The 19385-nt window shown below is 37.6% G+C and overlaps 3 protein-coding genes across 3 annotated transcripts; 1 reads left to right on the top strand and 2 right to left on the bottom strand.

Annotated features, from left to right (window-relative positions):
* Positions 1–1883: 1883 nt before the first annotated feature.
* Positions 1884–2681, bottom strand: LOC114532141 (putative ankyrin repeat protein RF_0381). The gene has a single exon (XM_028553717.1). It carries the CDS (start codon positions 2679–2681, stop codon positions 1884–1886), a length of 798 nt encoding a protein of 265 aa, XP_028409518.1.
* Positions 2682–5416: 2735 nt separating this feature from the next.
* LOC114532111 (ankyrin-3-like) lies at positions 5417–18723 on the bottom strand. The gene is made up of 3 exons (XM_028553691.1): positions 18445–18723; positions 6838–7928; positions 5417–6431 (listed from the first exon to the last, which is right to left on the bottom strand). Exons 2-3 carry the CDS (start codon positions 7849–7851, stop codon positions 5604–5606), a joined length of 1842 nt encoding a protein of 613 aa, XP_028409492.1. The 5' UTR covers positions 7852–7928; positions 18445–18723; the 3' UTR covers positions 5417–5603.
* Positions 15048–16414, top strand: LOC114532113. Its single transcript, XM_028553693.1, has 5 exons — positions 15048–15325; positions 15405–15496; positions 15589–15697; positions 15807–15919; positions 16023–16414. The coding sequence occupies exons 1-5, from the start codon at positions 15278–15280 to the stop codon at positions 16195–16197; spliced, it is 537 nt and encodes a 178-aa protein (XP_028409494.1). The 5' UTR covers positions 15048–15277; the 3' UTR covers positions 16198–16414.
* Positions 18724–19385: the final 662 nt, after the last annotated feature.

Consider the following 19385-nt stretch of genomic DNA (forward strand, 5'->3'; position numbering starts at 1 on the left):
GGACCCCCCATGAAGATTCGAAAAACTGTTTTCAAAATGGCGGCGGGTTACTTTGAAGACGAAGAACTTGAGAGTTGAGATGATTATTAGTTTGGATGACACTGATCTGGCAACAGATGACACAAATTCGTCATTCCCAGTTGGAAATACTGTTAATTTCAACGTAAAGGAGTTAATTGCTGTTCTTAAAAGGGTTTCTTCGTGTTTTTTATACTCGTCCCAGCCCGCTGGTTACCAAGACAAGTTTGTAAACATGGTTCCGTTTTATGGTTGTCGTTTTCCAGAGAAAATTGTGAAAAAGGTTCAAAACATTATGCGACCATTTGCACGTGGAATCGATGTTAATGAACAAGGGAGTTATTTTCTAAATTTCCCAGCTTTAGGAGCTATGGCAAGGTTTTTTAATTTTTAATGGAAATTTTGTATTTTGAAAATTCGAAAACGTTGTTGTGACGCGGTCAAATGCTCTTGCAAGTAAGTTAGCATTCTCTTGTTTTGTTTTTAGCTTGGCCAGGTCGACATTGCCATGACGAAAGAAAAACATATCATATTTTGAATTCGTTAATAGTGAATATCACGTTAATAGTTTTAGAGATTGAGTGGTTTTATCGAGCTTGTTAAAAACCAAGTAAATATTGTTTTGTTCGAGAATTTTTCGCCGACCGCCCCGTCCCAGTCCTAAAATCGCATCACACATGTTTCAACACGCCATCCGTGCGTTTCGCCGCCCTATCTTATAGACGCCCTGTTTCAATTTATTAATAAGAACTACAGCACATTCTGCTAAACTATTATCACGATGATTGAAATAGGATTGAGAATCACGTCGATAGAGAAAATTCGCAAATAATTAAAATACCTTCATGTCGATTTTTATTCAGAAAGTGTCGCGAAGTGCACGGCGACTTCCGAAGCTGTAAATGATGCTACCGACAATCAAAGTTGCTACCGACCTTCTACGAAATGCAAATCCACGCCGGCCGCGTTCAGCATTGCTTTATTGTCGCCTGATGCGACTGATTCTGTCGCCTTGCGTCCAATTTTTTCGCTATAAGTTTCCCTTTTAAGGACAAACTTGGACTGTCCCCTCGAGTGTTTAAAGATGATGTAAAGTCCGATCTGAGCATATATTCTGCGCATAACAATGTTTGTTTACGTTGGTTATATAATCTTTACATGAGGTATCTGTCCGATTGTGTCGTTTTAATTTTCTTATTTTTTCTCGCTCGTCCGGCTGTGATCTGCGACGAATATACTTATTTTTTATTATATTTTGAAGAAAATATTTTTATATTTTGAAGTAAATATTATTCTATTTTGAAGAAAATATAAAGCGAAGCTTTATAAAGCGGAGCTTGTAGATAAACCGGCCGTTATTTAAAACTTTTATATATTTGTAATTGTAGGACAAGCGAGAAGGTAGCGTCTTTAGCGACGACAAATAGCCTCGCCATCTCGCGTTCTCATTCAACAAATAAATTCTTGGAGCATTTCTTTCAGCATAATATTGCTTTTTTCTAGCAGCCTTATCTTCGTCACTCGCAATTCGAGCGTCTTCGCCTTGCGACATAGAATAAAATAATTGTGCTCCCGAACTGTCCGTTTGTAACATAACGCGCTAATATCGCATATCATTAACATTCCAAAAGTTGCTCCCCCACTGATGCAATGTGTTGCTGCGCGGAATATATGCGCGGAACGGACTTTACCTCATCTTTAAATAAATGAAGGCAATAAATCTGTAACAGTATTCACACATCACAAGAGCCTGGTTAAACTGGGACGAATCCAAATGCGCGCTGTCGTCTTACCACGTCGTGGATCGTAAACCTCCTATTAACCTTGGTTACTACCTAAACTCACTGAAACAACATTTTATATATTTAAAAAATATTTACCTCTTCTAACTTGTTGCAATTCATTGTTTTCAACATCTGAATCTTCTCACGATGATTTACGGACCCTTTGAGCCGGATAGTTGTAAGTTCATCATGACCAGGGTGAATACTCCATTCAAGAAGACTCATTTGTCTTCCTTCAACAAGAAATGTTCCAGCTCTCCACACAGCGATGTTCTTTTCCAACAGAAGATTGACCAAAGCAACTGAATTTTTCTCAACAGCCATAATCAGGATGTCAATGCCAAGAGTATGAACACTGCGTTTACTTTTAAGAGTTACGTCAGCACCATGTTTAATAACAAGACATTTTACTAATTCTAGCCTACCTTGGGTAACAGCAGTGTGCAGTACTTTCCATCCGTCAGTATCTTTTGCATGTACATCAGCTCCATTTTCAACAAGATATTTCACTATTTCTAGCGTACCTCCAGCAACAGCACTGTGCAGCACTGTCGATCCGTTAGTATCTTTTCCGTTTACATCGGCTCCATTTTCAAGAAGATATTTTACTATTTCTAGTACGTCTATCGCAACTTTAGCAACAGCAGCGTGCATCACACACCAGCCGTCATTTTTCTTGCCATTTACATCAGCGCCTTTTTCGACAAGATATTCCACTATTTCTACCGTACCATTTTTAACAGCGGAGTGCAAGACTGTCCACCTGTTAGTCTTTTTTCCATTTACATCAGCGCCTTGTTCAACGAGATATTCTACTATTTCTAGTGTACCTTTTTTAACTGCAAGTGCAAGACTGTCACGCGTCAATTCTCTTGCCATTTACTATCATGTTTCAAGTCTGTAAAGGCCCGGTTACACAGTGCAACCTGCAATACAATCCTACTTTTGAGAGATGTAAATTTGGTAACGACGAAACTTCCGTGTAAATTTCTTAGATCCGTGTAGGTTTCTTAGACTTACATTTTGTGGATTGATCGGTAATCTACATCTCTCAAAAGTATAAATGCATTGCAAGTTGCATAAAAAATTCCACCGTGTAGCCACAGGAAAAATAACGAAGGCCAACTCAATGAAAAAAAAAGATCTTCGTTATTTTCCGAACTTGCCGCAGCCAATCAGAAATTTGCCGACGAATTCTCCGATGATGACGTTTGTCAAGTAAATTGCATCCCGCCTCTGTTTCGCAAAATTTCAACGAAAATACACTTTAATTCGCAAATTTGACGCAAAAATCTAAAAACGACAGATAAATATAGTCAATATATCCAAGGTGTTTTGTATCTGGGTTTTTTTTAAGAAACGAGCGTAGTATTTTTGTTTTAAGCGATGGTATTAATGTATGTAATATATTTTTTGCGAGAGAGTTGCCAGCCTTATTGTAATTATATACATATATAATAGCATGACGTAACAGCAGTGACCGGGCTGCCTGTTGTGTAACAGGGCACTGAGTGAAACTTCATCGTTCCTTACATTAGCTATAATAAACTGAGTGGTACTGGGGCCGGTTGTATCAAGCCCATTTAGCTTAAACGGTGGATAAGTCAAAATTAAATAACTGTCACACTCTTACATCTCTCTGAGTCTGACTTTGAGAGATGTAAGAGTGAGTCTACTTGAATATTAGGCATTGAATATGTAGTTGTAAACAGTTAGTCATACTAACTCTCCTGAAGAAGGCCCTCAGGTCGAAATGTCGAGAAGTGTTTTGTCTATTTTAGGCAGTTGTTATACCACATTTGATGCTAAGTTGTTTGAAGACAATGCCACGCTGCTCCCTGGTTATATCGGAACTTTCACAGAGTACTCTGATGGTAGAAGTTGGTTATGGGTTCACACTGTTACGGTTTGCATTCCCTTACAAACTCTTAGAGCTGTTCTCTACTTCAAACGGTACCGTAATATAACCCATTGTTTTAAAGTCACTAGTTCAAGCCGAGTGCCCAGGAAGGAAATAAATACGATAGGTTAAGATCGAAGTGGTATTAAACAACCCTTATATAAGTTCACGTTGAACGCTGCAATTTTGCAATCATGAAACTTGCGATCCGATTCAACTTTTCAGAGATGTAAATTTGGCAATTACGAAAGTTTTGTGCACTTCACGGAAATTTACTTATATACATACATTTTGATCAAAGAAATTCGTAAAAAAGAACGGAACTCACCTTAAGATCAGTATCGAACTCCGGCAATCCCAAAAATACCCCGTTGAACCTTCGTTATCCTCATAATCCTCTCTATCCACATTTTGTTCACTATTACCATGCATTGTCGCATGCATAGCGCTTGGTAATGTTAGTTTTTCCCAAAACAAGTAAGGGGGGAGGGTGAAGCTGGGGAATGATGGCTGAAGGCAAAACATTTCATCGGATAGACCCCGTTGCCCTTTATCTTTCAGGTCTTTGAAGTGTAAGAAATATGATCTTGAAGAAAAGCTGGGGAGGGTTTCACCCTCACCCACCCTCCTATTACTATGCCATCACAGCTGAAAAAGAATGAGGGGGGTATAAAGGTATGAAGTGATGGCTTACTGCAAAATTTCATTGCATACACTCTCTATCATGCAATTTTCCGAGTTTTCCAAGAATGAGAAATTTAACCAGGAAGTAAAGTGCGGTAGGATTGCACCTTCACCCACCCTCCGATTGCTATGCAAGTGTGTAATAGGGCAGACCAGAGACAATCCAATTTTCGTCAAAAATTATTGTCATACAATAATTTCTGTCATACAATGGTTAAAAAATGGTTTAAAATTCTTTGTCATTTTAAAGCATTTTACGGAATACAGTTTGCATTACTATTTGCGTTCATTTTCATGATTTTGGGTGAAAATATTTAGCACTAGTTTTGAAAAATGCATCCACATCAAGATACATAACTAATTTTTATATTCCTACTTTATGATGTTTGGAGAGTAAAGTCATTTGGGTCAAATTTCATCACAAAAAATTCTGACTGGTGCCAATCCAGTTTTTCAGACAATAAGATATATTTAATTACACCCAGAATTATTCATGTAAAATATGTTACAGTCTAGCTGGGATGTCAGTTTGTCTCAGGGTACAGAGAGAGCCTGGTAAACTTATTTAAGTTTAACTTCAAATCAAAACATTGCACTTACTGCTTTTTAGATCAATAAAAAATGGTCTGTTTGAATGTTTATGAAAGACTAAAGCAGAATGAACTCTTGAACATGAGGTGCGATCCAGTGGAAAATCACAGGAATCTTTATTTTGTTCAAACAGAAAGAAAGGTTTTTCATCAATGATCAGTTTCTGAAACATTTTTTCTCAACTGTAAATTAGAATTTAAATTTTTCACCCTTTATACTATTAGTTAGACGAATAGGGACAAATAACACCAGGCGTATGATAACTAAGTTTTGTAGAGACGATTTATGACGTCATGATCTCAGATCAGCTGGAAATGGCTAGTTCTCGATAATCCAAACACCTTTTTTAAATTTATCTCGGTAACCTGGTTCATGTGAACAGCCCCTCAGTTATGAATAATTTCTTTGAAAAAGTGTACAATATATTGAAGACTGTAGTAATATTTATATTCTACCTAAACAAACAACACGTTGTGTTAAGCACTTTATAACAAGGATATTTCACGTGTAAAAAATATGCAACGCCCAATGGGTGCGATAAAACAACCTCGCTAATTATTTTTCCTTCATGGACAAACTTGGGCTAGGAAGGATTCGTCATTTCAAACAAACGTCGAGGCTGTTGTCTAATTGCTCGCTATGTTCCTTGCGGAGTTGCTAAAAAAGAAATCTTCCAGTGTTTCGTCAGCGTAAGGTCTATCATCAATCTTGTGATTAATCAGCCATGACACAAACCTAAGAGCTGTGCGATTACCAAGTTTCTCCAAATTGACAGGATTATCCTCCAAAATATTTTTCATTCGATCTAATTCAGATCCAAAAGGATGCTCACCTTTGGTCAACACGTAAAAAGCAATCATACCCGCGACATGGACATCTGATTTTCTTTTAAAACGACTTTTTTCTTTTTTAACTATTGCTTCAATTACTTCTGGTGGCATCCATCCACGAGTACCTTTTGCATCTGTTTCAACTGTCGTTTCATCTTCATTAACAACGCGACTTATTCCAAAATCTGCCAATTTCATGCGACCTTCGATATCAACCAGGACGTTTGATGGTTTTAGATCTCTGTGCAATATTCCTTTCCAATGAAGAAATTCTAGTCCTGATAGAATTTCCCCAATCATTCGTGGACCTTGCTCTTGTAGATGTTTAATACTGCATGCATGAACAAGTTCCCTCAAGGTTTCTTCGCAAAGATCAACAATAAGATACATGAAGGTATCGTCACGGTGAAAATGTCGATATTTCACTATAAATGGAGAGTTTGTTTCAATGAGACTCATGATTTCCTTTTCGTTTTCAACTGTTTCATCCTCACTTTGTACCAAAATTCTCTTAACAGCAACTTCACTTCCATCCTTCATGAGACCAACATAGACACAAGAAAAACCACCAGCACCAATTTTGAATCGATTCTTTGCGACAAAAGCCTGCATCGGTGTTTCAGTCTATGGACGAAAAAGTACAAATTATCTATTGTGAAAAGTTAGGAGCAAAAACGATTTGAGCATTGTTATCAGTGAAGGCAAATAGTCAAAGCTCAGTTACTAAGGCATTTTTCATACGAAGTCGTTACCATGGAAACCCTATTCCGAGATAGCTTCACAGAAAGTCCGCCATGCATGATATTTTAGCAGATAGACGGGGGCGTACGAAGCATCCAGAGATTGGGGGGCACTAGCTTCCAGGTTTGGTTAATAAAAAGGGCACTTTTTGGCCCTTGAAAAATTTGGTGTCGCACGTGCCCGTGACGCCAACCCCCGGTTCCTACGCTCCTGCAGACATATTTCGAATTATCAAGTATAGCTTGTACGGCTCAGTTCAAAAATATCTCGTGTATGTTTGAAGCATTACCTCTTTTAACTGGTTGCAATTCAGTGCTTTCAACATCTGAATCTTCTCACAATGATTTATGGACCTTTTGAGGATAGTTGTAATTTCATCATGACCAAGCTGAATACTCAATTCAAGAAGACTCATATATCTTCCCTGAACACGAAATAGTCCAGCTCTCCACACAGCGATGTTCTTTTCCAACAGAAGATTGATCAAAGCAACTGAATTTCTCTCAACAGCCATTATGAGGGTGTAAATGCCAAGATTGTGAGTGTGAAGGGTCACGTCAGCACCCTTTTCAACTAAATACTTGACAATTTCTAATCTATTACCTGCATAGTGCAACACTGTACACCCGTTAATATCCTTGCCATTTACATCAGCCCCATATTCAACAAGATATTTTACTATTTCTACCGTGCCTTTAATAACAGCATAGTGCAACACTGTACACCCGTTAATATCCTTGCTATTTACATCAGCGCCATGTTCAACAAGATATTTTGGAATTTCTACCGTACCTTTAATAACAGCATCGTGCAGCACAGTCCACCCGTTATTTTTCACCTCATTTACATCAGCGCCATGTTCAACAAGATATTTTACAATTTCTGGTACACCTTTAGTGACAGCATGGTGCAGAACTGTCCACCCGTTATTATCCTTCGCATTTACATCAGCGCCATGTTCAACAAGATCTTTCACAATTTCTGGCGTATATTTAGTAACAGCGTAGTTCAGCGCTGTCCGCCCTTTTTTTTCCTTGTCATTTACATCAACGCCACATTGTTCAACAAAATATTTGACAAAGTCTGTTTCACCACCAATAACAGCAAGATGCAAAGCAGTTTTGCCCGACTCATCTTTACAACTTAAGTCAGCACCACAATATTTAACCAAAAACTTCACAATTACTAATGTAAAAGGTGGAAGCCGCATTGTAGTCTGAAAAGTTATTCCATCGTCTCGAAGATGTTTCGAACCATATTTGCGGACACTTGTATATCCACTTGTTTCTGGCTTTATATCCATTTCTATTATAAACGTTAAGAACAACCAGCCTGGCAGTGGTGAAGTTGGGAATATCGTTGGGAATAGTTGTTGTTCGACTTTAGAAGAGAAAGAGAAATTTACTCAGAGTTTACAACAATTGTATTCTTTGTGGGTCTAAATGGATGAAAACTATAGTTATCTAATTATCGTGTGTAAATTTTGTAAAATGTTTTATCGGTGCTACGCCTTTGTATTCGTAGCCCGAGCACTAATAAAATTGGATTCGAGACTTTTCTAGTACCAATTTTAGCCGAGCCCGGCGTGCCGCGCCAATAAACGCCTTATATCGTCATTTATAATTGCTTGCAATACTGGTACCTTACTTTAACAAAATACTTGTGTTTCAAATAAAAAATAGGTTTCTGAGGTTAACATGAACGCTGCTTGATTCACTGATATAATTTCTGCGGAGCGAGCGAGCCTGAAGCGAGCGAGCGTAGCAGCAGTCTGATTTGTGCAGAGAGGGGGTTCTGAACTAAATTTTATTTAGCGCAAGAAATTGTGTCGTACGCGTTTTTTATGCGCAGAACACATATTTTAAACTCGCTCATACCCATGTGCCTTTTTGATTTGGATGGACAGGGTCTTCAAATTTTTGTTAAATTTTAAAGCTTCTGTTCTATTGTGACTAGTCAAGGTAAGATATTTTCATCTTTCGTTCATATGTTACGTTTACAGTTACCTTTATAATTTTAACTTGTATAGCTAGTTTTAAAAATTTTTTAACATACGAATCACAACAGGAATATTAATAATAATGGTAATATTAGCTAGAATAGCGGCGCGCGTATATATAGCGACATTTTCCCCGCAACAAAGTTGAAAGTATTGTACTCACTGAGCTATATTAAATTCCTGGAGGACCGGCTCGCGGCCAAATCGTGTCGCCAAAAAGATGGCGGATTTTGAGCTTTGCTGACGCCACAAACGCACATGGTTCCTTTTGCTCATGGTAATTACCACTGACATACCGCGATACAAGGTGAAAAACTGTGTTCATCTCCCTCGTGGTTTTTATGGAAATATTTTCGGCTTTCGGTATATATTTTTTGTATTTAATATAAAAAAGATAAAAATGTTCCTCTGTTTCACTCTTTAACAAATGGAGAGGCGACGTAACTTTGTGCTCTACGTCTGACGTTGTGAATGTCTTGATTCACTTATCGGGAGAGTGAATTTTCTCATTTTGCTGTTATTTTATAGCATCCAGGTAAGCCGGTGTTTCTAACAATTTGGTTTTTTGCCTTTTTTATAAACTGATTACCAAAGGTTCTGAGCCAATAAATCCATCAAAGCTTATGGTACAAACAGCAAATATACTATTTTCGACCTTTGGTACATTACAGTGCAATGTTATTTACCCAAACTTTATCTGATTTTTCTTGACTTGTTGTCTGGGGAAGGAATTAAATTTCTGGCAGTGTCAATCTTTTGAGTTTGGTCTATGTTGTTTTCATGATAGCAAATATCAATGTTAATAAGTAAACCTTTCCCCCAGTGAGTTGACTACAAGATCCCTTCATCAATTAACATAATCTGACTGAGAAAAGTGCCGACTGGGTGCTGATAAAAAAGTAATTTTTGCTGCAAACAGTGTAAAATTTCAATATCTGATAGTGACTGTTAAAGGCTAGTTAATATATTATCTTAACTGAGATGAAAATTATTATTGTATATAGCACATTATACACATTGTTATGAATGTGCATTATTGTTTTTCTTAATTACCATGTTAACTGATTTGTTGTTGGCTTGTGTTTTTATAACAATGGTTATATTTATGAAAAAATAAATATAAAAATGCATTGACTGCATGAGCAGTGTGTTTTCAATCAGCACCCACTTTTATAATTTTCTGTTTATATAGTATCAACTTCCAAGGGGCTATTTTTAATTATTAGGAATAATGAGTCTATGCAGGAATTAATACTATTCATTACTATGGCCAGGGGTGCTATTAGACAATTGAAAACTTTTATAGCCCATTGAGGTACAAGCTGCACTTAGCATTAGTCAGCTGCCCAGCATCTTGCCTCAGCTTTCTCAGTTCCTTGGATTATGCATAGTTAGCAAGATTGGTCAGCATAGATATAAAGTCCTGGAGACATTCAAGAGGATATCAATAATAATTGCATACTTTTGGTAATATTTCTGCAGTTCAGGGTTCCGAAAAGCCTAATTGATGTCCATAAATATCCATTTGTCCTTAAAATATCCGACAATAGTGCCAAAAAGTTCAAGAATTTGTTAAATTTCATATAGGAATGTATAAATAATGAAAATATGATTAAGAAAATAAAAAATAAACCTGTCAGTTATTGTCAGTATGAAAATCTTTAGTTTTGTCCACATTTTTTGACGTTTTACTATATATTTGTTTTCGCATTGGCAAAAGCAGCGTCTACGACTTGCATTCATCTTCAAAAGAAACACTTTATTGCAGGCTAGGCCGGAAAATATAACGAAAAAACAAAACAAAAAGATTTCACTGCAAAAAAAATCATAAAAACCAAGAGGGAGAACCTGTTGTTTACTAAATTCATTACTAAATCCAGGAGGGAGAATACTGCTGTAGCGGGCTCACAATTGAGCCCGGTCAGTTATAACTACCATGGGCAAAAGGAACCATGTGGCGTCAGCAGAGCTTCTGCGGTTGTGCAAAAGGGCGAAGTCCGCCCTGTTTTTGATGACAAAAAGATAACGGCGAAGTTACCGAAAAATGACGAGCTGGTCCTCCAGGGGCCTCCAGGAATTTAATATAGCTCAGTGATTGTACTTTTCAGTTTTCGCGCGGAAAATATTGTTTGGGCGCAAAATTCCGCCTAGCGAAAATACAGGCCCTGAGCAGTAGCACATGTTTAACAAAATAAAACATTTTTTGGTAACATGGATATTTGTTTTTGAAATATGCTATATTTGTCTTTGTTCAAGGATTTCATGTAAATGTTTGGCTTCATTTGAATAGTAGCAAAACATCACTTTACCCTTGAGAACGGGAAAAACACTCCCGGGTCTATCCAACACCGGGGAAATTGGTATTCATGACACTGTAAAATGGCTATTTTCAGATGATTCGTTTTTGCCGAGTGCAATCTACAAATCCTTTGGGCAATTGAACATTTATAAATCTTTTTTCTTCATACCAAATTTACTCGCGAAATCATAATATAAACCAGCCTATTTCAAAACAATTCCAAAATAAAAGTTAGAACTTGATATAGCACATATTGACCTACATGACGTCATTGACAGTGTTCTCGCTAACAGGTATTAACAGTAGGTATTAATTACTGCGTCGCGCACTGCGCGAACGCAGTCTTAAATTGCCGTCGGTGTTTTGTTTTGTTTTGTTTTTTGTGTTTTGTACGTTTTCGATCCGGTGTCACGCGAAATTTATGACTTGCGAAATATATGAGTGTCGCGGTTCTGGGCATGCGCAAGCGCAAATGCGCGCATAAATTACATTGTGCTCATAAATTTCGCAACTTGTTTACTGTTCAACACGTGTTCTCTGACTTGTCTGAAAGAAAGATTTTTCGAAGTATTTTTGTTACTTAAATGGGTGCAAATCCAACAACGGAATCAGCTTGCTGTTCTGACGTGAAAGGAAAGAAACCTGACTCGGAAATCTGTAAATATAAGGTATGTCATTGTCGTGCAAACTCTGTTTAATTCGAATTCAAATGTTCGATGACTTCGATCTGATACCGATATTCGGACTGTTGTTTTAGCGTAATGATGAAATTATTGTGATCATAACCAAGATATTAGTTGTTATTAATACCTATGAATTTGCCGTTGTTTTGGCCATGTATTAACACTATAACTTTAATGACTTAGGCTTCAGTGGAAGATGTGCTGCACTTCCTTAAATCAGGACGCCAGGCACCAACTCATTTTGCCACTCTGGACAAAGTCGCAAGGAGAAAAAATATACACACGCTCTCCCAATCCTCGAGAAACTTTAAATATGAAGGTATGTCTAGGCATTTAATAACTTTGCAGTGAAACATCGTATCATAATAATGTGTGATATGATCTTATAAATTTTATTGTTTACTTGTTTTATACCTCTTATTATTCATTTGGCTTGAGTGGAATTTATTTTATCTTTATTTGATATAATTTGGCTTGGTATCTTTTGGCAAGCTGTTCATCTATAAATAGAAGCTGTAAGTTAAACAACAGGGGTAACTCTTAGCTTCCTCTACAGATCTCTATATTATATGGTCTATGATTGTTCCTCAGTGTCTTAGAGTAAGACAAATTATTTTTCGATTTCAAATGCTGAGACAGAGAGACCTGTGGTGGAGGCTAGGCGCTATTAACTACTTTGGCGCTATTAACTATAAGTTAAATTTATCTATTTATTTTTTTATATATTAACCCTTTATATGTACACATTCATTAATGAATCTGAAAACTTACACACATGCCAATGTTTGAACCACACATTATTCAATCAGATTTTAGTGACACTTTGTACTATGTGGGTAAGCAAGGAAAAAATCATTTGAATACGAAAAAGGTTAAAGTGCTATTTACAAGAGATGAGGTTAGTATATATCATGTAATATATGTATTAATTTTATATATTCTGAATATAGTAATTGCATGACAAAGACAATATAGTAAGCATAAACATGTAATTATTATTGTATATAGTTTAATAGTTGAATATGAACATTATGAGACAGCACTTGGTTCATTGATTGTGTGATAAATTTTGTTCCAGATTGAACGTGTGCTCAATGATATCCATGGCAATGGGACAACAGGTGGGCACATGGGAGAGAAGCGCACACAGGCAAACATCACAGAGCGGTTCTATTGGAGAACCATCACAGAAGATGTAAAGGAGTTTGTAAGTGTAGATGAGATTCTCCTAGGTTATAAAAATGAGGGTAAAATATGCTTGTTTTTAAAATCCTGCTGTTTTTTTAGATTGCCACATGCACTCAGTGTCAAAAAGTGCAAAAGATAAAGACAATGGTTCCTGAACTGACACCAATATATGTAAGTCTCATAAAAATTACATGATTTAATGAGCATAAAGTCTTATCCCTGCTTCAAAACAAATGAGACTTTATAGCTAATCTTAAATCTAATAAGCTTTGAAACCCATGTGTATTTCAATTACTGCTGCTATCTTATTTTCCATGTGGGCATGATTTGATCATAGATAAGATATTTTCTACTCACAGGCCAAACAGCCCTGGGAGCTTGTTGGTATCGATCTTATTGGTCCATTCAAGGAGACATCCACAGGTTTTAAATACATCATGTCAGGGACATGTCTCTTTTCCAAGTGGGTATAAGCCGAGCCAATCAAGGCAAAATCAGCAGAGTGTGTGTACCAGGTGTTAGTGAAGTGGATACATCGTTGGGGTGCACCACTTAAGATTTTAAGTGACCAAGGTACAGAGTTTAACAACAAGGTATGGAGATACATTAACTGAGTATTTCAAACATTGTAAAAGTGCTCACCACTTAACATCTTCCTGATAGCTTAATATTAGCAAACCTAATCTGTATAACCTTAATTTATTTTCAGCTGCTGAACGAATTAATGTTCAAAAAATTTAACATCCGCCATCTTGTCACAGCTGCCTATCACCCCCAAACAAATGGTCAAGATGAGCGCACTAATGGAACTCTTAAGCGTCACCTTTCAAAGGTAGAAAGTCTAGGTTATCTTATTTTTTTATTCTAGGTTAGTTTTTTTTTATTCTTGACTTCATGTAATAAATCATTATCTGTAGACCACCAGTGCTGCATGGAACTTAAACTACTTTATATCATTCTGTACTCTATTTGTAGATGGTCAATGAACAGCAGGATGATTGGCACCTTTATATTGAACAAGCATGCTGGGGTGTCCGTTCATCATTTAACGAATCAACTAAACACACTCCATATGAGATCATGCAATAAGGAAGCCACGTTTTCCATCAGAGTTGCCTGTGGAAAAGGAGGATGATGCGCCTGCTCCTATCATTTTGAAAGCACCAACCCCTAATGAAGTGGCTGATTATGTAAGTTCCAAGCAGGAACAGCTGAGTGTGATGGAAGCTAAGGTATGTTGTAACAATTTGTGGTATAGTAGTTTGTTTCATGCCAATATTGTCCTGCTACTGGACACAGTTGTGAACAAAAATGTTTGCTCCATAGGTTACTGCCAATAACATCAATGCGAAAGAAAAGCAAAAAAAATATTATAAATGAAAAAGATGAAAGGTTATAAGGCGTACAAGTTTCATGTTGGGCAAGCAGTCATGAAGGCTAATCCTAAGAAGCTTGGAGGCCGAAAGGGTGATCGAATGACGCCAGATTGGCTTATGGTTATGTTGTTGTTAGCCTTACAGATCACCAGGTTGTTTTGCGCAACACAAAAACCAATAAGGTGTGAAAAGCATCAGTCTGGCTCATATTAAACCATTTCGGGAGAGAGGTGCTGATACAGATGTTGAAAATAAGGTAGCAGGTGTTGGTATGGCAGTTGCAGAAGCTGAGGTTGCAGGTGGTGGTGAGGAGGTTACATGTGTTGAGGTTCCAGGTGTTGGTGGAGGAGACATTGCATGTGTGTTGAGTTTGTAGGTGGTGGGTGAGGAGGCTGCAGACGTTGAGGTTCCAGGTGTTGGTGAAGAGGTTGCAGACGTTGAGGTTCCAGGTGTTGGTGAAGAGGTTGCGGACGTTGAGGTTCCAGGTGTTGGTGAAGAGGTTGCGGACGTTGAGGTTCCAGGTGTTGGTGAAGAGGTTGTGGATGATAAAGTTGCAGGTGTTGGCGAAGAGGTTGTGGATGATAAAGTTGCATGTGTTAGTGAAGGGGTTGTGGATGTTGAGGTTGCAGAGTTTGAGAGGTCCAATGACCAGGTTCGTGGTGCTGGTAATGAGGTAAAAACTCTTGCTTCACTGAGCTTTGCTGGCGAAGTTCACCATTTACAGCAATTGGGCATAAAAGGAATACCTTTAAGTTTTCCCTACCTTGATTTTGGTACAGCTAAACTGACTGGAAGAGATATTTGGTCCCTTATCCCACTGCAAGAAGTTTCCACTTGCCAATTCAAAACATTAAAAAGCGAAGTTCCTGATTTTATGCCTGGTTTGTTAACTGATATGGTAAGAAGTCTTTATTTCTGTCATTTCTGTTACTTCTGTTTTCAGAGGAGGGTTACTCTTTACCTTAGATAAAGTAGTCAAAATGTGATGGAAATCTGTTTTTAGGACATCTTTGTTTATATAGTCATTTTTACATGTATAGGTCATCGATGCCTACTTAAGTGGTTTGGCAGAGCGTAGAAATGGTGGAGATGTCCTTGCAGCTGAATGCTACATTTCACAGCTCGTGCATCGTAATTCTAGCACACGACGTACTTGGTCGGACAAGAATTTTTCCCTAAGCAGGATGATTCTTTTCCCAATCAACTTGAATGGAAATCACTGGACCCTATTGGTGAGTATAAAGTTGACCTAGCAAAACCCCTCCTTTTCCTGATCCTGGACTTGATCAAATTCTGATATATCTTCCCCAGGTTTTTGACAAAGTTGGTAAAAGAAAAATTTACGTTGATCCACTCAAAACTGGAAAGCCCTCTGGCTTAATGGGTCATATTAAAAAACTGAGGTACAAAAATTTTTTATTACTATGCAATATGTCAAATTTCTTTTGCATTTTATGAGTTTACATTAGTATACCCATTTCATTATATTTCATAGCGAATTGGTTGATGTCAAGACTGGATGGAAGACAAAGAGGTGGCCATGCCTCCATCCCCAACATTGCATGCAGCATGATAGCCATAACTGTGGAGTATATGTTTGTTTTGTAAGTTTTTACCATGTTTTTTACAATCAGTTTTAGAAATTGAGCAAATATATGCAGTTGTTGTAATTATGTATCTAAAATTTTGCTCCACCTATATTATGTTGTATAGTTTGCACGCTGTTTGGTTGAAGGTTTGGACCTGACGGAACAAATAGACCCAGAAAAAGAGAGAAAAAACATACTCTCTTCTATTTGTGGTTCCTGTTATGATGATGTAGGCAGGTAAATTGTAATTAAAAATTGACTATACTCAAATGTGCTGCCAGCCCTTCCATCAACAGTTGACAACTAGTTGCTTAACTACGGTTTGGAATTTTTTTCGCAGTGCTGTTGAGAGAAATACGGGCGTTTGCAAAATTTGCAGGAAGGATGATGGAGAAGACTGGCTTGGGTGTGACCGTTGTTACCAATTTTCCATGCCAGTTGCAGAGGTGTGGACTTCGCAACTGCACTTACAGGAAAATTTTATTGCTGATGTTGCAAGGTGCATATGTAAATAAGATGTAAATTTTGTAAATTTCAATGATGTAAATAAGTTGTAAATAATGATGTAAATGAGGTAAAACTGTACAAATTATCTTGTCAGAAATTAAATGAAGCAATGTACCTTTATAGTACCCAGTATTTCATGAAATAACCACCCTATTAACCAACTATTTCATTACCCAACTGACTCTAGTACCCAGTAATTTATGATCTAACCACCCTATGAAAACTACTTCATTACCCAACTGACTCTAGTACCCAACCACTCTAGTACCCAGTAATTTACAATCTAACCACCCTATTAACCAACTACTTCATCACCCAACTGACTCTAGTACCCAACCACTCAATTCAACCACTCTATTACCCAGTAAATTATGATCTAACCACCCTATGAAAACTACTTCATTACCCAACTGACTCTAGCACTCTAATACTCTTCTGTGTTCATGGAGGGAGTACAGCGCAACGAAGACCCTGGTTAGATTATAATACTGCGCACTACTGTGGTTGGGTATTAAAGTAGTTGGGTAATCAAGATAATAGCAAACGTTTTCCACGATTCTGCAAGATCATGGCAAAATCTTCCAATATTCTGCATGATCATGGAAAAAATTTTGATCATGGATCTTGCAGCTTGCGGGATCATGACAAACATCTTGCAGGATCCTGCATGAATGATCATGGACATGGTAAAATCATGACAAATATCTTGCATGATTTAAAAAGGTCTTAGAAAGATCTTGGCAGGATCTTGTGTAAGGTCTTGCTAGAACTTGACAAGTCAAAGTCAAGTTCTTAACAAGATTGTAAACCTTGGACAGTTGGACTGGGTTAATATCGTATAAAACATGCCGTTTATACTTGTTCAAATTCGATAATCTAAAGTATTTTAGCGATGTAATAGCCTTCAATGAAGTTTTATCTGTCCTAGTGAATCTTTGTTTTACACTCATTCTCGATTAATTACTAAAACTTACTAAAATTTTGATCAAAATTAGCCAAAACAAAACAGTCGCACTCGGCCGCCGAAATCATAGATTTCGCAATCGTCATGTTTTTCGCGCGTGTAAGCCGCGAAATTCGTGACTCCTCACGCGTGGTCATGTATTTCGCAATGGTCATAAATTTCGCTTGACACCGGTCTTCCTGGCCGCGCAGGCCAACTAAGATACTCGTATTTTGAACTCGTTTGATTTCGTATCGAAATATTTTCGTGCTAAACACACTTCAAATAGTAACCTAAACCTAGTAACCCCCACAAAAAAAATATTTTACTGAAACAAAAAATTGAAAAAGTTTGTTGTCGCCGGGATTCGAACTCGGGTCGTGCGAACCAAAAGCAGGAAACTGCATGCACGATACACGTCATATAAAATAACACGTACACGAGTCGCTGTGCATAGCCGATAGCGCAGGAAATCTAGACGTCTGTCGTTCGAGAAAATACGTACAGGTAATCATAATGCTGGATTCTCGTCTTGTCTTGTCATGCTCACTCTGCATACACCAGCACACACTGATCATGGTAAACCTACACTAAAACGGGTTTACAGACAACGATCACATGAATCACGAAAGCCTTGTATGCCATGAAAGCCTTGTATGCTATGAAAGCCTTGTATGCCATTCTATGCCATTTTCAATCAAACCGCACCTTCCTTTCAAGGGTAAAAACGGCCAGATCGATCCTATTGAATTTCAGTACAAACTGATTCCCAGAGTACATGATTCCAAACTCAGCCTTATTCACGTATATCGTTATTAGCTACATATGCCTAGCACCAATAATGCAGTTTTACCCCTATATTCTGTAAGAAGTGCTCTATTTACTAGAAACCCTAAGAAAGAAACATTTTTCTAAAGGAATAAATATTGACAGGAAATGGGGCACAGTTGCATGCAACGATTGGCGCGACGCAGTAACCGCCAGAATTGGCGTCTTGTTCATGTACAGCCCCAGCGAGTTAACGCTCAATAGAGGTTCACTTTACGTGTTTTAAACCTGCTATTACTATTATTTAAAACGGATTTAGTTTACTAACATTTCACATAACAGTTCACTTTGACCCTAAAATGTTCGCAGCAATCCTTACCGTGCAGGTAACCTAGTAATATTTGTGTAGTGTGGCAATCACACGGGAATGTGACGCACAAACCTTGCACAAATATATGCTTCTCGTCTCGATCATAACATGATTTTTAGTCGCTTCTGATTTCTGCAGTGCTGAAGCAAATCATTGTGATTATAATCTACTTACCCACTTTCAATGGTTTATGTTCTATACATCATAATAAAGAGTGCCGATACAGCATCGAAAATGAAAGAAATAGATTGGATAAAAATCTTTGTCATCAAAATCAACTATTGTCTGTGGTATTTCACAATAGTCAATAAACCAGTAAGATCCAATTTCGCTTTGCAGCTCGAGTTACAGATTAAACCTGCATGGAGCATCTAAACACCACAAAGATTCTACGTACTGCAATTTTATATTTTTTACTCTTCGTCAGCAGAAGAAGTGTAAATAAAAACAATCACCGAGTCTTTATTGCTTCTAGCTCTATCTTAACACCTTCCATATAGCATAAGTCATGTCGCAGGCGATACAGCGTCAATTAAATCTGGGACTATTTACACTTAGTGCCTAGCAAAATCGTTCTCGCAACGAACAAATATAATCCTATAATCCTATGATTAACACGTTATGACAAATGGCATATTAGTTCTCCATTGTCCATGAACAGCTTTTTTAAAGTCATCTTAGTAACCTGGCTCATGTGAACAGCCCCTCAGTTATGAAATCTTTCTTTCAAATAGTGTACAACATATTGAAGACTGTGATATTGAGGTTCTACCTGAACCAACCACACGTTGTGTTGAGGATATTCTAAGTGTAAGAAATATATATATTTATTCTAACTGGAGCTAATTTCAATCAGGGCGCCTATAAGATAGGGCGGCGAAACGCTCGGATGGCGTGTTGAAACATGTGTGATGTGCGGACCCCCCCATGAAGATTCGAAAAACTGTTTTCAAAATGGCGGCGGGTTACTTTGGAGACGAAGAACTTGAGAGTTGAGATGATTATAAGTTTGGATGACACTGATCTGGCAACAGATGACACAAATTCGTCATTCCCAGTTGGAAATACTGTTAATTTCAACGTAAAGGAGTTAATTGCTGTTCTTAAAAGGGTTT

Source organism: Dendronephthya gigantea, unplaced genomic scaffold (genome assembly GCF_004324835.1).
Source record: "Dendronephthya gigantea isolate DGI-Jeju-01 unplaced genomic scaffold, DenGig_1.0 000078F, whole genome shotgun sequence".
NCBI lineage: Eukaryota > Metazoa > Cnidaria > Anthozoa > Malacalcyonacea > Nephtheidae > Dendronephthya > Dendronephthya gigantea.